The sequence below is a fragment of the Temnothorax longispinosus genome, chromosome 11 (genome assembly GCF_030848805.1).
Source record: "Temnothorax longispinosus isolate EJ_2023e chromosome 11, Tlon_JGU_v1, whole genome shotgun sequence".
In the NCBI taxonomy this organism is placed as follows: domain Eukaryota; kingdom Metazoa; phylum Arthropoda; class Insecta; order Hymenoptera; family Formicidae; genus Temnothorax; species Temnothorax longispinosus.
This window is the reverse complement of record NC_092368.1, coordinates 13061938-13080306: the sequence shown is the minus strand read 5'-3', so window position 1 is coordinate 13080306 and position 18369 is coordinate 13061938. Positions and strand designations below refer to the sequence as shown.

Genomic DNA, 18369 nt, shown 5'->3' with positions numbered 1-18369 from the left:
TCAAAGAGAGGAGAGTAAAACGGAATTGCACGATTCCCCCAGTTGCTCGCTTCGATCACTCTCTTTTTACGGTTTGGGGAAAAATGGAGAGATTCGTTTGAGAAGAACGTGATTCATGGTCACGAAAAGCTTCCAATCATTGCCTTCCTAGGATCGTGCAGGATTTTCGCACGACTGATCCTGGAAGATTTAAGACTGTAAAACTTGACGTGCTCGCTAATTTTTAAGATTCTTAACATGGATTAAAAAATGTCTTTGCAATTTCTCATCTTAAAATTATTAATTTTTTTTAAATTTTTGTATCGTATTTCGAAAGAGTGACATTCTTTAGATTACTTGTTTATCTGATTAATTAATTTTAGAAATTCGGTAAGTATTCCTAACATCACAACATCTCCAAAATTTCCAGCTTTGTATTATATAAATTTTAAATTATTTAGTATTAAGAATTTGCACATTACCATAGAGATACTTTTTTATCTAAGAGTAATTAAATTATAATCTTTATATTCTATATAGATCCCGGAATTAGATTCTAATCTTGAAATTTTCGCTAGCTAACGCTCAAATCTTCAAATCTTCGCACATCTGAATACCTCTTCTTACGAACCAAACTTTCATCACTTAGAATCCCGAACTTCCCCCAAGATTCCCGCAACGATTTCCAATTTGAAGCGACAGCGGCAATCCTTTTACCCGCAAGCTCATTCATTTTCGTAAATCGAACCTCTCGAATCCTTTGCAGGCAGCACCAGGACCCTGCTGTCCGCTAACGCGAGAGCGATGCCGTTGCGACGCGCGGCAACGATGCGGGCGCACAACGGCGCGATGGGCACGGCGACCTTAAACCAGAGTAATCCGTCGTCGCCAAATCTGCTCAGGTACTCGAGCGGCCAGGTGCGCAGCCATCATTCGCGCAACAGCAGCGTGATCTCGCGCAACAGTTCCCGCCACGGCAGAATCATCCGGCTGGAGCAGAAGGCGACGAAGGTCCTCGGCGTGGTGTTCTTTACGTTCGTGATCCTGTGGGCGCCGTTCTTCGTGCTGAACCTCGTGCCGGCCGTGTGCCCCGACTGCGAGCGTCGCATCGACCGCAAAATCTTCGACCTAGTCACTTGGCTCGGCTACGCCAGCTCCATGGTCAACCCGATCTTCTACACCATCTTCAACAAGGTCTTCCGCCAGGCGTTCAAGAAGGTGCTGCTCTGCAGGTATCGAAATCAAGAGTGGCGACCGCCTAGGTAGGCCCTGAGCCCCGGGAGACCGGGGATCGCCATCAGCAGAGTGTAAACGACGGGAATGGAAGATCGATGCGCGAATCGTTGATGAGAAGTAAAGAGACAATCAGGGCAAATTCGAGCTCATCGAATGGTGCTATTTTACTAGCGCGATTGGCTATAGATTCGAGAAACGTTGTAACAAAGGCCTGAGTAGCATATTCTTTGCATGTGTGTGGATAGCGTTGCCGATTGTTGACGAATTAAAAATTCTCTATCAATTCTTCCTATTAGCGACTCCTGTTTCATATATGTACAATGTTAATTTTAACGAACTGAAAATATTTTTTTAAATCCTCCTATATATATGTATATGTACACAGCTCCTAAATGTATGTACTAATACTTCATATCAATTACATATCAATAGACAATAATATGTAATATATATAATGACGCCTATTTTAGTAGTTTTATATTCAAAAGTAATTAGTATCTTCTAAAAAATATTTTATTAGAACAAAATTCAGATCCTTTACCAGGATTATTTTTGATAACTCAAATAATCATGAGATAATTTTAATTTGTATCACTAATTTTTATTTACTTTATTATTAACTTTTATTTTCAATAATTATCTATTTAATACTAAACATATTTTTCCATGTTCAATTATCACTTTCTTCCCAAAACTGATATTTTATTATAATAAAAAATATATTTTATGCGCTTAAACGCTTTTTAATAATTCTTAGATAATTTTCTTTATAAATGTACTATTTCTCGAACATCTTTTGCGTGTACTTAGAAACAACTTTCCAATAGCTTGATCGCGCGACTCGAAACGCGAGTGAACAATCTGACTAGTAGTCTACTAAGTAAACTGTAACATAGTACTTCCAAACACGCTTCCTGTAACCGCAAAATCACCCGATAAACAACCGCAGACTAATTAAATTCCCAATTGAATCTCCCTAATTAAATCCCGCACGGAGTAACGAGGAATTTGTAAATAAAAACGGAATAACGTGCGTTTAATTATAATTACAATCAAGAGCGTAGATTGTGGAAGTGTGTGCGTGTGTGCGTGCGTGCGTGCACGTGTATAACTATATAAAAACTTGCTAGTATGTAAGCTGTTATTAATGAAAACGGTGCTCATGCGAAAGTGTGTCAAGAGTGAAAAGTTATCGAAGAACGAGGAAAGAATCCGAGTTCGACAAGACAAATTAAATGATCGATAGAGATTCATTAATGACGTTGCAGTGTCGTCGATGTATACGAAAGAGAGAAAAATATCTCCGAGAAAAGATCCTTTGATATTTTCGTCATTTCCGGTGTGTAAATCGCCGCGCAATAATTAAAGAAATACGACAAGCTTCTTCTCATTATCCCCTAATTAGGGTAACTCCGGTATTTACGCCGCGCGGGGTTTTACGCCGCAGATGTCAGAAAAAATAGAAGGAATAAAGGTACTTGCTCGCAATTATTCTGTTATGTGCCTTTATGCCATATTAGTATTGTGTTGTAATTACAGTTCTTTGCTGTTAATATTAACGAAACTGTCGTGAGTTGAATCGATTTCTCACCGTAGTAAGAAGCGCGATCTTGTGTTACGACCTACGTAAAATGATTACTGTAGGGAATGTAAAAGGTTTAATGGTTATTTCATGATACATAAGTGTAGAGAGATAGTAAATAATGGAATACAGCAAAATACAAGTGCATAGCTCTTGTATTTTTTGTTTAACTTAATATCTTGTATAATATTCCTCCTGTTTGGGATATACGGCAAGTTAGCATGCCGGGATTTATGCCATAGTACAGACACTTTGTAAAACTCGAAATCTCCTATATGTTCTTTTTTCCTTCTTTTTTTGGATCGTATAACAATAATCTTTAATGGATCTATTTTCTTTTTAAAATTTTTAAGTTTTATAATTTGTTTATCATTCTTACATCTTTATAAACTTTTTACACACATCTTATAACATATTATGACATTTTATTGCCTTATTCATAAACATTATTTGTAATTTTTTTTAAGGCGTATATTTCACTCCATTAATGTCATATAACCCACCTTTCTGGGATATTGGCAAAAATGCAAGGGTTTCTAAAAGTTTTTTTTTATTAAATACACAGAATAAATATTTCATATTTGTATTTTTTTTTTTTTTTTCATAGTAGTAGACAGTATAAAGTTTTTATTGGTATAATTTATTTGAGCTAAACATAGTAAATAGTATTCGATAAATTAAGTTTTCCTTAGCTGCGGCGTATATACCGGAGTTACCCTAATTTAGCGAAATGCATCAGTGTCCGATATTCCTTTCTTTTTAATAAGAATTCTCAAGAGATCCCGCCAACTCAAAATTTCATAAATTCCTGAAGGAGCCCTAAAATACAATCCTCGATACAATTTTATTAATAATAATTAAATAAACACGCGCGTGATTGCAGAATCCAAGATGCATGCAGTTGTATCGCAGCTCGGCAATTATAGATCTCACAATCGCGTCGCGATATAATTGTCAATCTTGTCAAAATTGTACTATGACTCCGTAATGTCTCGCCGATTCTGAATTCAATTATGCAATACGCGTATAACTGCAGATCCTGCACGCAATTGTATCGCAAGTTAATAATTGCAAATCCCGAGTATAATCGTGAGTAGGTACAGCTTCGCGACTGAAAAATCGACGATGATGCAATTCCCAGATGGGAATTGCGAGAGGGGACAGAGAGAGAAAGAGAGGGAATGAGGCAGCCAACCTGTCGTTCGCAAAAATAAAGACACGATCGTCGAATTTGCGCAAGCGTGACGCGGCTCCGACGCCGAACGGTTCGCCGTTGTATCGAGCCGGTGGTTGGAGTACCAGCGAGTACAGACAAATGATGGATACACACACGGTGACGACGAGCCTCCCTCCCAGCAACCCTCCCCCCGCCTTCCCCCTTATTAAGGTTCCCCCATCGGCCGTCCCCAATCAGAAAATCAATTGTAGTTCGTCGCCGCATTAATCGTCCGTTCGGCCGATCGTTCACCGTCGTCACGCTAATTATTTAGTTTTCTATCGTTCGCGGCTTGTCCCGACGTCGACCTCGCGGAAACCATTTAAACGTGAGCAACGAAATGGCTACATTTTACCGCCGACTGTTCCCGAGAAAGAGTCAACCGATAGGCGATATAATGCCACACAATTTCCATTCGATTGTATCAATATTATAATAATGCTTAATATCGCCAAGTGAGTCTTACAACAAATTTTCGATATTAAAGAACCTATCGCACTCTCTAAATCTCACAGAGTAGTTTCATAAGGTAAGGGAGTGAATTTTTCATTCAAATTTTTAAAGTGGCTACTCCACAGGAGCGATGCAATCTCACTCTGAAGCTATAGTGAATCACGATTCATTAAAGATCGATTGATAAATGACTCTAACAGAGTAAAATTTTCCACTCAAAATTGTAAAGTGACATAATTCATTCCTATGGACACCGAGGAATGAATTCACTGCACTTGAAAAGAGTGCCCTTAGTGCGATTTCACTCAAATAGAGCAGAATTTTACTTTTTCTTAGAGTGGCGAATCATTCGAAGTGCACAGGCTCGATTTTTACTTTTCGTTACACTTGCATTTCACTTGTTTTGAGAAATATTTCACTCTTCGACTTTTAGAGAGCATATATATAGAAAATCTATCATCTTTGGATATTTTTAAAACTCAATTCCTTTATTTCTTTTATTTAAAATTATTAAAAATGTCGAGTTCCTACAAAAATACTTTTTAACATGAGTCATTTCTGCAGAATTCAGAGCACTGGGCAGAATGAATCATTTCCAGATGGATTAAATCTCTCCGTAGAATTAAACTCTTAATTATCATTTATATGAAACTCGTTAGGTTGCAATATTAAGTTTGATAACGTGACGTTAAATAATGTGCAGTTAGGACGAGCAAACCTTGCCAAAATCGATCGAGATTAATTGACCTCGCAAAGTCACGACATCTGAATTCGCTCAGATTCGCAAACTCGAAACCTCCTCTATCTGATGTTACAACCGAAACGGCATTAATTATACTTACTCATTAACGCGTAGCACAAGTTACGCCCGTCGATAAGACGATTGGGTCCACGGAATGCATTCGTCCTAAAGATGAAACTTCAGGAAGTTAATTATCGAGATGTCAAAAAAACAAATTAAAATTAAAAAATATTAAATTAAGATAAAACCTAATAAAAATATAGGATTTAAATAAAAGATAGCCATCTGATTTGATTCAAATTGGAATAACGTGGAATGAATATGTAGAGTACAATGTTCTATTACAATTGACAATATACGCATTAAATATTAAAATGTGAAATTGGAATAAAATGAAAATTAAACAATAAATAATAATTTCTCGTAAAATGATTTTAAGAGCAAAGATCTAGTTGTATACACTTAATGTGTCTTTCGATATTCATACATTACTTCATCCAACTTTCGTCTCGTCACGACAATTTCTCCAGCAAGTACCAACTTGAAACGGTAATACGAGGTCTCCCGCGGAATTGGCGTAATTGGCAATCTGCACAATTAGTCCGCGTCTCTCGTCGAAGGGAAAGACTAATCGTCGTAAGCCCCGTGGGGCTGAATTCCCCATTAACCCTTAAACGGCGCTCGAAACTCCCCCTTACTTCCGAATTAAGAATCGATAATGAAAGAAATATCAAATCAGTCGAAATTAAATTAATTAGTATACGATCACAATGTCAATATCGCATAAAATAATAATATATTATTAAACACAAGAGCTTAAAGATAAATGATATGAAAAATTGACGGAAATTAATTGAGAAATCAAGGGATCAAAGAAGAGAAATAATTACGTCAGGAAAATCGGACTCCCTCGTCTATTTTCGTCGAGTGGCAGAAACGCGTCAAGTGTTTCGCAAACAGCAGCAAGACAAATCGTACAGAAGGCGGTCGCGACTCTCAGACGCAAAGAAGATAAGGTAGAAGGGGTCGAATCCGAACTGACCGCGAATTCGACTGACGTTAATTAAGTTCTCAACAAGCCCGAGTGCCCCGATAAGAGCCGAGGTGAATTCTCGGAAGACAGCTCGCGGGGTCGATCTTTACGAGGCTAAAATTTCGGAATTTCCGTGCGGGTTATCGTGGTGTCTAAAGAACAAGAGATATAAACAGAGAGATAGAAATAGAGATAGATAGACAGATATAAAGCTGGATAGATAGAGGTAGATAGATAGATAGATAGATAGATAGATAGATAGATAGATAGATAGATAGATGGAGAGGGGAGAGAGGGCGGGGGAGGGGAAGGCAGAGAGGGAGGGAGAGGGGAGAGAGAGAGAGAGAGAGAGAGAGAGAGAGAGAGAGAGAGAGAGAGAGAGAGAGAGAGAGAGAGAGATGCAAGCGTAATGGCCTGCGTTTTGCGGTTCCACGCATCGCGATGCATCCCGATGCACCTGGTCTGCGAAATACATTTCGCAGGCCGTGGCGCGGCGGATATGTGCATGTAGTAGTTACGATATATAGCACAATATGGAACTGGGTACATAAGACACGGCACATAGGTCAATTAATCTCTAACCTCGGCATTCCGATATATATTAAATTAGTCAATCCTTCGTGGATGGATGACCATCAAAAGCATCACTCCTTAAATTACAAACTTTCCGTAGAAAAAAAATCTGGAGTTAAGCGGACAAATTAAATTTGTCAGCCTTTTAACTCGCAGCCATTAAAAGTCTTGGAGATCTAAATTAAAGCCCTTCTGTCAGAGTTCAAAAAATTGAGCTAATATCGAATTAAATGTTAAAAGCCTTGGGCGCATAAATCAGAGATTCTTCCGCCCTTCAGGATCGAAAATTGCACCCTAAATAATAGAGGGTGAAACGACGCCAGTTGTGTATAGCTAAGAAAAACTGTAATAATTTATCAGACTAGCATTGCGGACAGTGACATAACTGCATCCGGACCCGTTAATCTATCGTAGGAAAATGAAACGGCGAACTTGGTAGGGACGGGGGATCGGGGATGCGCGTGGATGAGAAGAGACGGGTGGAAAATGTTTTTCCAACGCTCGCACGATAAACTCGTTTTAATTAACGAGCGGATCCACGTTAAAATACGACGTATTAAAGCGCATTATTTATGGAAGACGAAGTACAGCGGCGGAGAAATAAATGTAACAACGTCCGGAGAGTCCTGGGAAAAGTTACTAAATCCTACTTTGCAGATTTCTCAGCCATCAGTCTCAAAATGCAGTAAGGTCCTTACTTTTGCGGACATTAAATCCCGGACAAGTACGTGCCTTTTACGGAAAAATAAATTAATTGAAAATAAAATCTCTCTTTTTAAGGAGAACTTCTAAATCCATCGATAAATAAATCCACCGGTATTTTAAAAACATCGACGCGAATTTTTCAGAGTCGATTTACTTTAAAATTAAAATAACTGCTAATAATTACTAACAATAATTAATTAATAATTCAACCAAAAATAATAGATAATTGCTTTATCTCGGTGAATAATTAGTCAAGTTTTAAAACGTTACTTGTAAAATATTAACGGAAAGTGCTAGCTGCATTCATTATTGTCGGTCCACCTGTGTCTTCTCGACAATTTCTTCTCGATTTTATTTGCTGAATTGGTCTCTGAAAATGTTCTTTAATTACAATAGAATTTTAGCGAGCGTTACCGCGCCGAAAGCCATTAAATTTTCACAAGACATTACGCGAGTTTCTCGGTAATTTTTATCTGCTATCCCGCGTCATAAAACACTCATGTGTATTCCATAAAAAGAACATTACTGCCGCACTTGCGTTGAGCACATGAATAGACTTCCCGACATTAGAAAACAAAAAAAAACGGTTGTTCGAAAAGAACAGCAGCATTGACATCAATTCTTTCGAACAGATATCAACTCATTTTATCATTTACCTATAATTATTAATTTAATTACAGTAATAACCAATTAAGTTCGAATTAATTTAGTGGATTTTATCTATTCATTATTTTCAAATATGGCATGCCCTTTTTAGAAGAGGATATATATATATATACAATATAGACAATATCATGTTACTTTGAAATAATTATGTAATTATTAATCATATGTGTACTAATAACAATTATAGTTGTAAAATAATAATTTTTTAATTATTAATTTTAATTAAATATTTATTTCTAAGCGTAATAAAGATAAAAATATTAATGTAAATTTTATATAATATAAAACATATAAATTTCGATATAAGAGATTATAAAAAAAAATGTAGAGAAAAATAGATCTCTGTAATTACAATAAAAGTTATCATATAATTCGCGCTTTTAAAGAACTCTAAACATTTTGAATATATTTAAAAATGTGCTAAGAGTATGAATAAATTATTTAACATATATACAAGCATTTTAAGCAATGTAATTTTAATAAAATGCAAGAGTGATTATCAATTCGCGATTAAATATGAAACTAGTGTTCCGTTAATTACCCGATTATTCCCCGTGAATTAATTCACTGCGAAGAGAAGAAGCGCACGCGAATTAATTCCAGTTGCGAAATATTAAAATCGTACGCTGGATCTTCGGTGACTCTAAGCGAGGATTATTGGGGGGTTGCATCCTCCGCGAAGCCGCTAATCCTCTCTGTGGGATTTAAATGTCACGCGAAAATATTAATTCGCACATGAGCGCGGCGATCCACATTTTCTACTTTATATTCTCCTAGATAATAATCTCTATTCTTAAAAATTCTAATGCCTGAAAGTAATTACCCTAGTTAAGAAAAAATAATCCCCTTGTCTCCCTCTTAATTATGCTACTTTTTTGTCTTCAAGTTCTGTTTGAATTTTTTTCATATAGATATTTTTCTATTCTTTAATCTTTTATTAGGCCTTTCTTTTTTTTATTTCTTTTTTTATTTTATTTTATTTGTATACGTTCTCGAAAACATTTTGAGAGCTCGTTCGAGAATCTGCTCACGCATTTCTAGATCTCCTTCTCATCCTCGGAAATCCCTAATTTTCCCAAAATTAATTTACATACGGCCGCAATTAGCACACTGATTAAAATCAAGATTAATGGATCACAGGTAGCGTACTTTCCTTGGTTCTCGCCGCTGCTTATTACCCTAATTCTTAGCGAATCCTGCCCACTCGATCCAACGTCTTTTCATAATCCTGACAAGGCGATCCTTCCAAGGAAAATCTCATAATTTCATAAGGTTACCTAAATTTTCACTTTACTTATTACCTACTTATAATTTTTTACTTATTTTACATGTTAAATATATACGTATTTACGTATTTTATTTACGTATTTTACATGTTAAATATACGATGTAATAATTTATATTTATTATAATCTGATCTGCTAATTTGTTCAGTATTATCAATTTTTCATATTTTAAAAATTTATACATATATGTATGTACATAAGATTATATCATCTACATTGATTTTTTAATTTTTCAATTTTTAAGACGAAGTAATGTCTTAATAGGCCACTGTATAATGAAATCTTTCTTGATAATTGAGTCCTTGGTCCATCTTGGTCCATTTGTTTGGACGTTGGAATTTAATCGTTCCTCGAGCCCGAGAGAGTCGAAGAAAAATATTTTCCAGGCTTTCCGAGCTTTATTAGACCGAGGTGTTCGTCGGGTTAAACTCAATGCAATCAATAATTTCTCGCGGTAATAAAAAGGCATCAATCGCATTTATATTAAATTTTCTTGCCTCACAGATTCAAGATACCATTACTGAAAAGTTTTCCCGGCAAAGTAATAAAATCTAATTCATTCGCTATCTCAATTTTTAGTTTAAATTCCGTTATGGTATCATAGTTTTCGATATTTCTCGTCGAGACTAAACTTCATAGTGTTAAATTGAGAGAAAATAAAGTCTTTCTCAATCGTAATATATAATAACTATTGTATGCATAAATCTGTCGATAAATTCACGCCAGATAAAAAGTTCAATTTCCTCAATTAGTAAAAAAATATGTTCTTTCTCTGTTTTTACTTCAACATGTTTATATGCCTCTATTTAGTAATTACAAGTAATTAAAAATCACATTTCGATGCATATTATATTCTTTCCCGCCCTGTTTTCACTTTAAGGCTCCTGGGTATTCGTCGCGGCCATGTTGGAATGTGACGTCAGAAGCGAGAAATGACACGTTGAAAATTCTTGCGTAGTATTTCCAAATAAAAAGATATTTGCTTAAAATAACACTACAGATAACTTCAGCATACTTCGAAAATACTCCGAGTTGAGGTTAAGTCTACCCCTTTCCCTTGACAGTTAATAAACAGCCGTAAAACGAATGTGATACGATGCAGGCTTGTGCGCAGTCGCATGACTTATAGATTTCGTATTACATTCATTTTACGGCTGTATTTATTAACTGTCAAGGGAAAGGGGTAGACTAATTAACTTCAACTCAGAGTATTTTCGAAGTGTGCTGAAGTGATCTGTAGTGTTATTTTAAGCAAATATCTTTTTATTTGGAAATACTACGCAAGAATTCTCAACGTGTCAATTCTCAACATTTCTCGCTTCTGACGTCACATCTCATGAGATGTCGAGAAAAAGCCCAGAAACCTTAACGTGTTTATATGCCTCCATTAGTAATTAAATCTGGTAATTAAAAATCAGATTTAATTCCGATGTGACGATATGTGATGTAACAAATGATATATCGCATACGATGCATCACGCTTGAAAGGATTAAAATGTTGGCCAGGTGCGTAAGGTCGGGGCCAATGCGGGCAACAACTTGTCCCGCGATCAATAATAGTACACGCATTCGGACGGATAAATAGCGATCAATTGCAGGCATCGGGCATTGCCATAACCGCGTTAACGATTACATCGCGAATTCCGGGAATCGCGCGTTAATTGGCCACGATTGCACGTTCAATTACTCGCTTTGTCCACAGCGTGTGCACCCGCTCGCCGATACGCATTGCTTACTGCCACTAACCGCTACACTTGAAATAACATGCGAAATAAGAGATACGAGTAATTAATAACAGCATACACTACATACTCGTTTAATAATCATAATTAATGTTGCAATAGCGCGGCGGTTAAAAGAAATGCTTGAGACGTATATTTCAATAGAAAATTTGCCTTCGCAATTAATAATTACAATGCCGACATTGTTAATTTAATGATCGTAATTATTAAATCGAGTGCATAATACAACTAAAAAGTTACTTGATAATTAATAATTTCAATGCCCGGGCTACTAATTTAACAATTATATAATTAATATGTCGTTAAAATAGATGCATAAAGTAACGCTTTGATTACGAAATATACGACCTTGCCCTTTGAGAATAGTTTATTGATTAACCCCCAAAATCTCAAAATCCCAAATATAACAGCTATCAATTTATTTATAGTCATAAGATAAAGAAACAACGCGGCGTGTATACAGTCATCACATTGTTTTAAAATAACACATCGATGCAATATTTCGCAATCGTTTCAGTGTTACACATTTATTTCTGTTACTGTGCAATCAATATTTCGTAATATTTCATGTATTCCTTTCAAAGAAAAATACCGGTCAACCCGATAAACCCGATTCAATGCGATAAATCCGATGATTAATTGACCATTATTCAGTGCCGATGATTACGATTTTTGAGAAAAAGAGAAATTATAATAATCCAGTGATGCACGAAATGCACGGAGCAAATTCGTCTCTACGGTATTAATCACCGGACTCAAAGCGATTGTGAATCACTCGAGCACCTTTTATGGACATAAAACATGCCATAAATATTCAACTCTAATCCTTAAGCATGCGCTTGATCTCTTTTCGTTGCGTATAAAAATGCTAAATTTGCATTTTTGTAAATTAATCGTTACTTTTGTTACGTTTAATCGATTAAATATAATAATTAATTCAATTATTACTTAAGATATTTTATTAAAAAAATAATTTTGTGAAACTTTGCTGTGGAGATTTTCGAACATAATATCAATTTATTTTAATTAATAAAATTAATTTATTTTTTCAATTTTTCAAGATTTTCTCATTATCTCTTCTTTTTTTATAAAATTGGATAAATGTAGAGTAAATCAAACTTACTGGTAAAAAAAATAGGTAATCACGGTCGCGTTCGAGATCAAAGGGAAGTGAATTTAAGGGTCAACGAAACATACAGGACGAATTGGCGTGAGTGCCACAGAAAATGGGACAGGGTGTTCAAAGGGTTGGAGATTAAACGTGGAAAAAAAAGGAATGAAAACATGTGACCTGAAATTTGAATGATGTGAGAACCACCAACCCGTGTATTGTCCGGAGATTAATTGGAAAGGACGGACAGCAAGAATTGAGCGAGGATCTTCCGAAGAAATGAGAAACAGAGTCAGGGACGAATCCGGCGAATTTCTGGGTTTTAACAAAATGAATAATTACATCATCGAAAGCCCGAAAAATATTAATTTAGATTATTATAATTGTCATACATTTTTTAAAGAAAATTTTGAAAGAAGACGAGAAGCATGCTTAAAGAAATAAAATATTCAAAAGTCAGATGCGTCGTTATCATAGCTTACATCGGAGATCCGACCCTGAACAAAGCGCAGAATGGACCCATCAAAGAGTTGCAACATGAAATAAAGTCGTGCTTTCAGTTCGTCGATCTAGGAGAATAAAAGCTATTGATTCCTCCTGTTTCATACGCCCTTATTTGTTACGTGACGCAAAATATTACTAAAAAGGCTAAAAGTCCATTCGTTGCGTGTGTAGCTAAAATTCTAAATTAAATTTACATTCATTGAAATTTGATTGCATTAATTTCAGATATCTCACGGAAATTTTCAAAATTAATTTCTAAATGACCTTTCCCGATTTATATAATTACGTAATTATAACTATTTCATACAAAATAAATATGTATTAAATGTATATCAAATTTGATCTCTTTTTCTTTATATTTTACTCTTATATTTAGGCAATTTCTGGTCTTAAAAGCAATTGGAATCCTGTGACGCCGTACTTTACGATCAAATTACGATACCTCGAAGAAAGAATGCTTCTTTATCGCAAGGCAATAATTCATTCGACGAAGAAGTCCGAAATTGATTTAATATTTCAATTTAGAACCTCATTATCTCTTCTCGCTCTCTTATCGATTATCCCTAAACAAGTCGTATACGGGTCGAATAGATAAAAGATAAAGCCGAGACGATTTACTAATCAATGTCTGTCGAAATCTCGGTCATTACTCTTGAATTGATAACGTCTGCGCTCTTGAACTGGCTACTTTCTATTAAAAAATCAACAGTTCAAAACAGACTCTTAAAGACATCTAGAAAAATTTTCTTCTTCTTAATAAAATTATCTTTCTTTACTTTCTTAATGCTCAGTAAAATAAAATTTTACCTTCTTCGCAACAAAAAAGATTATTGTCCACGTCTTCATTTTTTCACTTAATAAAACTTCGAAGCTGAATTTCACGATAAATATTTTGTAAACCTTCTTTTACGTGCTAAAAATTGTAAAATATGACATATTTTGTGAAAGAGTTCATGAGAATAAAAGGGAAGCAACTAAAAACTTGTTCAGATACATTTTAGTATGAATAGAACTACAATCCTACATGTCTCTTTCTTAGTCCGGAAGAACCCGGCAACACTTACTACAGCAAGACAGGAAAAGTAAAAGCGACGCACAGAAGAAGAAAATAACGCACGTCTCCTCTACATCATGCGCACGAGAATGGTGGATTCCTTTCTCCTTGACAATATTAAATCGCTCAATAAGAGAACGTACGTGCTATTCCATAAAATAAAAAATGGGTTAAATTATTTTTCTAGTAGCTCTTGTCAGTTCTGATTTGTTTTACAAATTACGAGATTGTAGGATAGCGCACTTATACATGTCTCCAAACTAATAATTTGAAGACTGGAGGTAAAGAAAATCTTTTATGGAAAAATAAGATGAAATCGTCGGATAAAATTTCTTCATAAAGCTTTATTTTTGAGAAAAATTACTTGGGTGATTTTCAGTAGCAACTTTCTAATAAAAGTCCATTTTCTCACAAAAACGACTTTCTGCCAGATAGCTCACTCCCCCATTGGGCCACTCGATTGTGTTTCACGTCTTGTCGAGCACGAATAAACTCCTTCGGCTTTCATTGACTACCGCCGACGCAATAACGCATCCCCCATGGGGCGGGGATATTTCTACCCTGAAGCTCATCTCATAAAACTGCAAGCCTTGTAACGCGAGACGGCGCGGCGCCTCGGGATATGTAAGGTAAGAAAGGATTATTCCTAGTCGATTTAAAGTAAAAATAGAACGCGAAAAAACCATTAAATCTTTTTGATCTTCAATAAAAACTGGAAAATATTAACCTGGAGTTTAAATTAACTTCAAAAGTGGAAAAATTTAAATTTATATAATCAGACATAAAAGCCTTAAAAAATTAGGTTTATCTTCCTTTCAAATTTAAATTGAGTTAAAAACTAAAAAAATTATAATATTTAAACGGAATAAATTTCAATAAGAAAACCGTAAAAAATGCTTTTCAATAAAATAAAGCCTTAATCTCATTTGCAACTTAAAATTTATTATGAAATCATAAACATAATAGTATAAAATAGAATTTTGTATATTAAAAACATTTTCTAATTATTATCGATTATCACAAGTTTTACAATTTCAAGAAAAATATTAATTCCACAAATTGTTAGGTTAATTTAATTAAAAATAAGAAAGAATAGTTCAACCTATAATTAATAAATATATTTTCACAAAAAAAATTTCTAAGAATTTAAACCAACTTGCAAGATCAGATATTTAAGACATTTTATCATCAAAACTATTTTTTTCCCCCAAAATTATATACCAAACTTATAACACCGAGAATAATTAAGAAAGAAGATTTTGTAATATCGCAAATTTCTTCTTTATGCTTAAAAGACAAAGAGATTATAAACTAAAGGGATTGCTCTCGGATCCAAGAGTGAAAGAGGAAGAGAGAGAGAAAAGTTTGAATCCATTTGTGAGAACCCGGCCTTCCTGAAATTGCAATCTGAATGTGGAAAAATGGAGCGTACTACAGTTTGCGGTATATAACTTATTCAATAGGTCGGCCTCTATTCACCGCGGCTAGCGAAAAGAGGTAATGGCGATAATCTCGAAAGAAACCAGAAATGTGGAAAATGTGAAAAAGAAATGTGGGAGAAGAGAAACGCGAGAGAGAAATAATAAAAACGCATCACATCTCATCCGAAATTAACATGGAGAGCTTGCACGAGTTGCACGTGAACCAAGCAAACAAACTCGGACAAGCGTGACCTGTACACAATATTGCCTGCACGGTGTTCTAAATTCCCGTGTTCCTTTATCCATGAACTCTTTGGCTCATTTCCTGACTTTACGTCGACGTAAAACATGAGACGTCTTATACCCTTTGACATGTAAAATCTGAAAGACCTCGCATTCGCGAACTGATAACGAAACAAACGTTCCTCGTTCAAGAAAGAACTTGTTTAACGTTGAAATATATAATAGATCCGTCCCGTTTCTTAAAACGTAATTTCGATTCCTCGAATATTGTTGGATTTTGACATTTCGAAGAGAAAATATTTTCAAAATAAAGCGAAAGCGCTAACAAAATTTGGCTCGATTTCGAAACAAATTTAAACAGTTTATGCGAGTGGTTGCGGTTGGAAATGGCTAGGTGAAAAGCAAATTTACACACTCGTGCTGCGAATGATATTCCGTTTGTTGTCTCATGTTAACAATTGCAAATCAGCTGTCGATCACGGACAACTGTTTAAACTTGCCCGTGTACCAACGTCACTTTCGTCCCATTGCTAAACTACATGTGTCCTCGAAATTTCAAACCTTGAAAAATAATCGTCCTTGAAAAATAACTGAAACTCAGGAGAAATGCATACAAAACGCCCGAAAATTGAAATGTTTCTCGTGATTCTTACACCAATCCGGAATCGATTTCTCGCCTCAATGGAAACGTCTATTTACTCTGTCGATTGATTAAAAATCAGATTAAAAGTAAAGAGAATATTTGAGTGTTAAATATAATAATAAAACAAAACAAAGAAAGACTATCAGGTTGAAAATAAAAGAATTTCCAGGCAAATTAAGCTTCGACAGAAAAATTAAGTAGCAAAATTATATTCTCCAGTCAAGGGAATTTTAACAGAACTAAAGTTCAACAGAATTTTAATTCAAAGCTTTGTTACAAAGATATGCAATGTAAAAAAAAAACTGAAACGATGTGTTGAGAAAGAAACACTATGAAAAAGCCGTCTCCAAATTGTGCGTCTGCAATTAAAAGAACGTCCGGCGGTAATATGGGCACGCTTTAGATGGTGAAATAATCCGCATTTTATTTTATTCACGTCATGTATTATAACACGGACTGCGTCTTTAAACGTTGCGTGTAAACGATATCTTACGCTATGTATATCTCTAATTGTAAATGAAAAGGCGGCACCTTTATTTATAGTGTTTATTTACTCGTACTTTTCGTCGCAGTGTTTTATCGGTCGGAATGTCTCAAAATATCTCTGCAATCGATCGCGATAAGCTCGCGGGTCACTGTAGATTAGTATGAATGCATTCCTATGACGTCGGTATCGAAACTTTTCAACACCTTTTATTCGGCGCAGATATGCACTCATAGTGCCTTTGAGATTGCTTGATTACTGCTTGTTTAACGCGACTGATTTCGTTTCAATGTTTACAACCAATGTTATTAAAAAGGAGGAATTAACAGTTAATTTTTTTGCGCGTTAAACACATGTAAATGAATATCCGATATATTGATTCCTCGTCTATTCGATATTCAATCGATTTTACAACGAGAATTAACATAATCGATACAAGGATTAACATAAATAATTATCTGCCGCAGGAGTTGATGCAGAACACACGTCGACAAAAATTAATATCATGATAAATTCATTTTTCTGAGAATAATTAACGATGATCGATGTTATTTGAAAGTAAATCAATGTGTTTGCATTCCCTCTTTTATGCAAAATCACAACAGAAAAGATTACAGCTTCGTTATTTTTGGGCATTGGATGAGTTAGTATACGCTCGCGAGCACGCCAAATATGATTTCAGCTCGGCTCTGAAAAGAGATCGAAAGCCGCGGAGTCCGCAAACGCGCGGAATTTTCGCATTCTTCGGTTACGTTAAATTCCATTTTGCGGAATTGGGTAACTTTACAAAGGTACTCACCGAAACAGCAGGAAGCCCAGACCCGTAACCGCGGCTCGTCGAACGTCATCGTTAACATCAGAAACCTGTTACAACAAAAAAGATCCGCGGATACAGCGTGTACCGCGGAAAATTCAACCTGCGGTCTCTTTGAGTTGAAATCGACAGAACCCATCTGTCTCTCGAATTAAATCAAAATCAGTGTGTAAAATCCATTTTATTTTTATATATGCAAAATAAGTGTATTTATTCAAAATGGCTTCTCATCTAAATTTATTTAAATATTAATAATAATACTTTATCACCGAGAAAGAAAACACGCTCAAACATTTATAGGTCATTCTATGCATAAGAAACCAATAATGAAATAATAAATTAGATATAGTGATAAAATAACGATATAAATTACAGATAACAAGAATCGAAAAAGATTCTTTCTAAATAAAGCAATAAAATATACTCTCTAAATCTCATCGAGTGGTTTCGCAACATAATATATTACAGTGATTGCGATAGTAACTCCAAAAGAGAGGGTTGTCACTCTAAATTGAATAAATACGGGCATTCATAAGGTAAGAGTAAACTTTTCGCTCAAATTTTTAGAGCAACTGCTCTACTGGAGTGATATGATCTCATTCTAAAGCTATAGTGAGTCACGATTCACTAAAGATCAACTGATAAATGATTCTAATAAAGTAAAATTTTCCACTCAAAATTTTAGAGTGATATAATTCACTCCTATGGACACTGATCTACTGCACTCAAAAAGAATGCCCTTTCACTCAAATGGAGTGCAATTTCACTCTAACTTGCGTAAAGTGCAATTTAACTCTTTCTTAGAGTGACAAATCACAGGCTCAATTTTCACTTTTCGTTACACTCGCATTTCACTCGTTTTGAGTGATACTTCACTCTTTG

General features: G+C 35.2%; 2 protein-coding genes across 10 annotated transcripts in view; one reads left to right on the top strand and one right to left on the bottom strand.

Moving 5' to 3' along the window:
* Nucleotides 1-2598, top strand: part of 5-ht2b (5-hydroxytryptamine receptor 2B) — a 67916-nt gene extending 65318 nt beyond the window's left edge. For all 9 annotated transcript variants that reach the window (XM_071792500.1, XM_071792501.1, XM_071792503.1 and 6 more), the window contains one exon: nucleotides 746-2598. In XM_071792500.1, coding sequence (XP_071648601.1) covers nucleotides 746-1245 — 500 coding nt within the window. In that variant the 3' untranslated portion in view covers nucleotides 1246-2598. The remainder of the gene's footprint in view (nucleotides 1-745) is intronic.
* The window catches only part of Rpn2 (Regulatory particle non-ATPase 2), a 49671-nt gene that overhangs the window by 16345 nt on the left and 14957 nt on the right, over nucleotides 1-18369 (bottom strand). The window contains exon 10 of the mRNA XM_071792497.1: nucleotides 17473-17537. Within this exon, the coding sequence (XP_071648598.1) occupies nucleotides 17473-17537 (65 nt within the window). The remainder of the gene's footprint in view (nucleotides 1-17472; nucleotides 17538-18369) is intronic.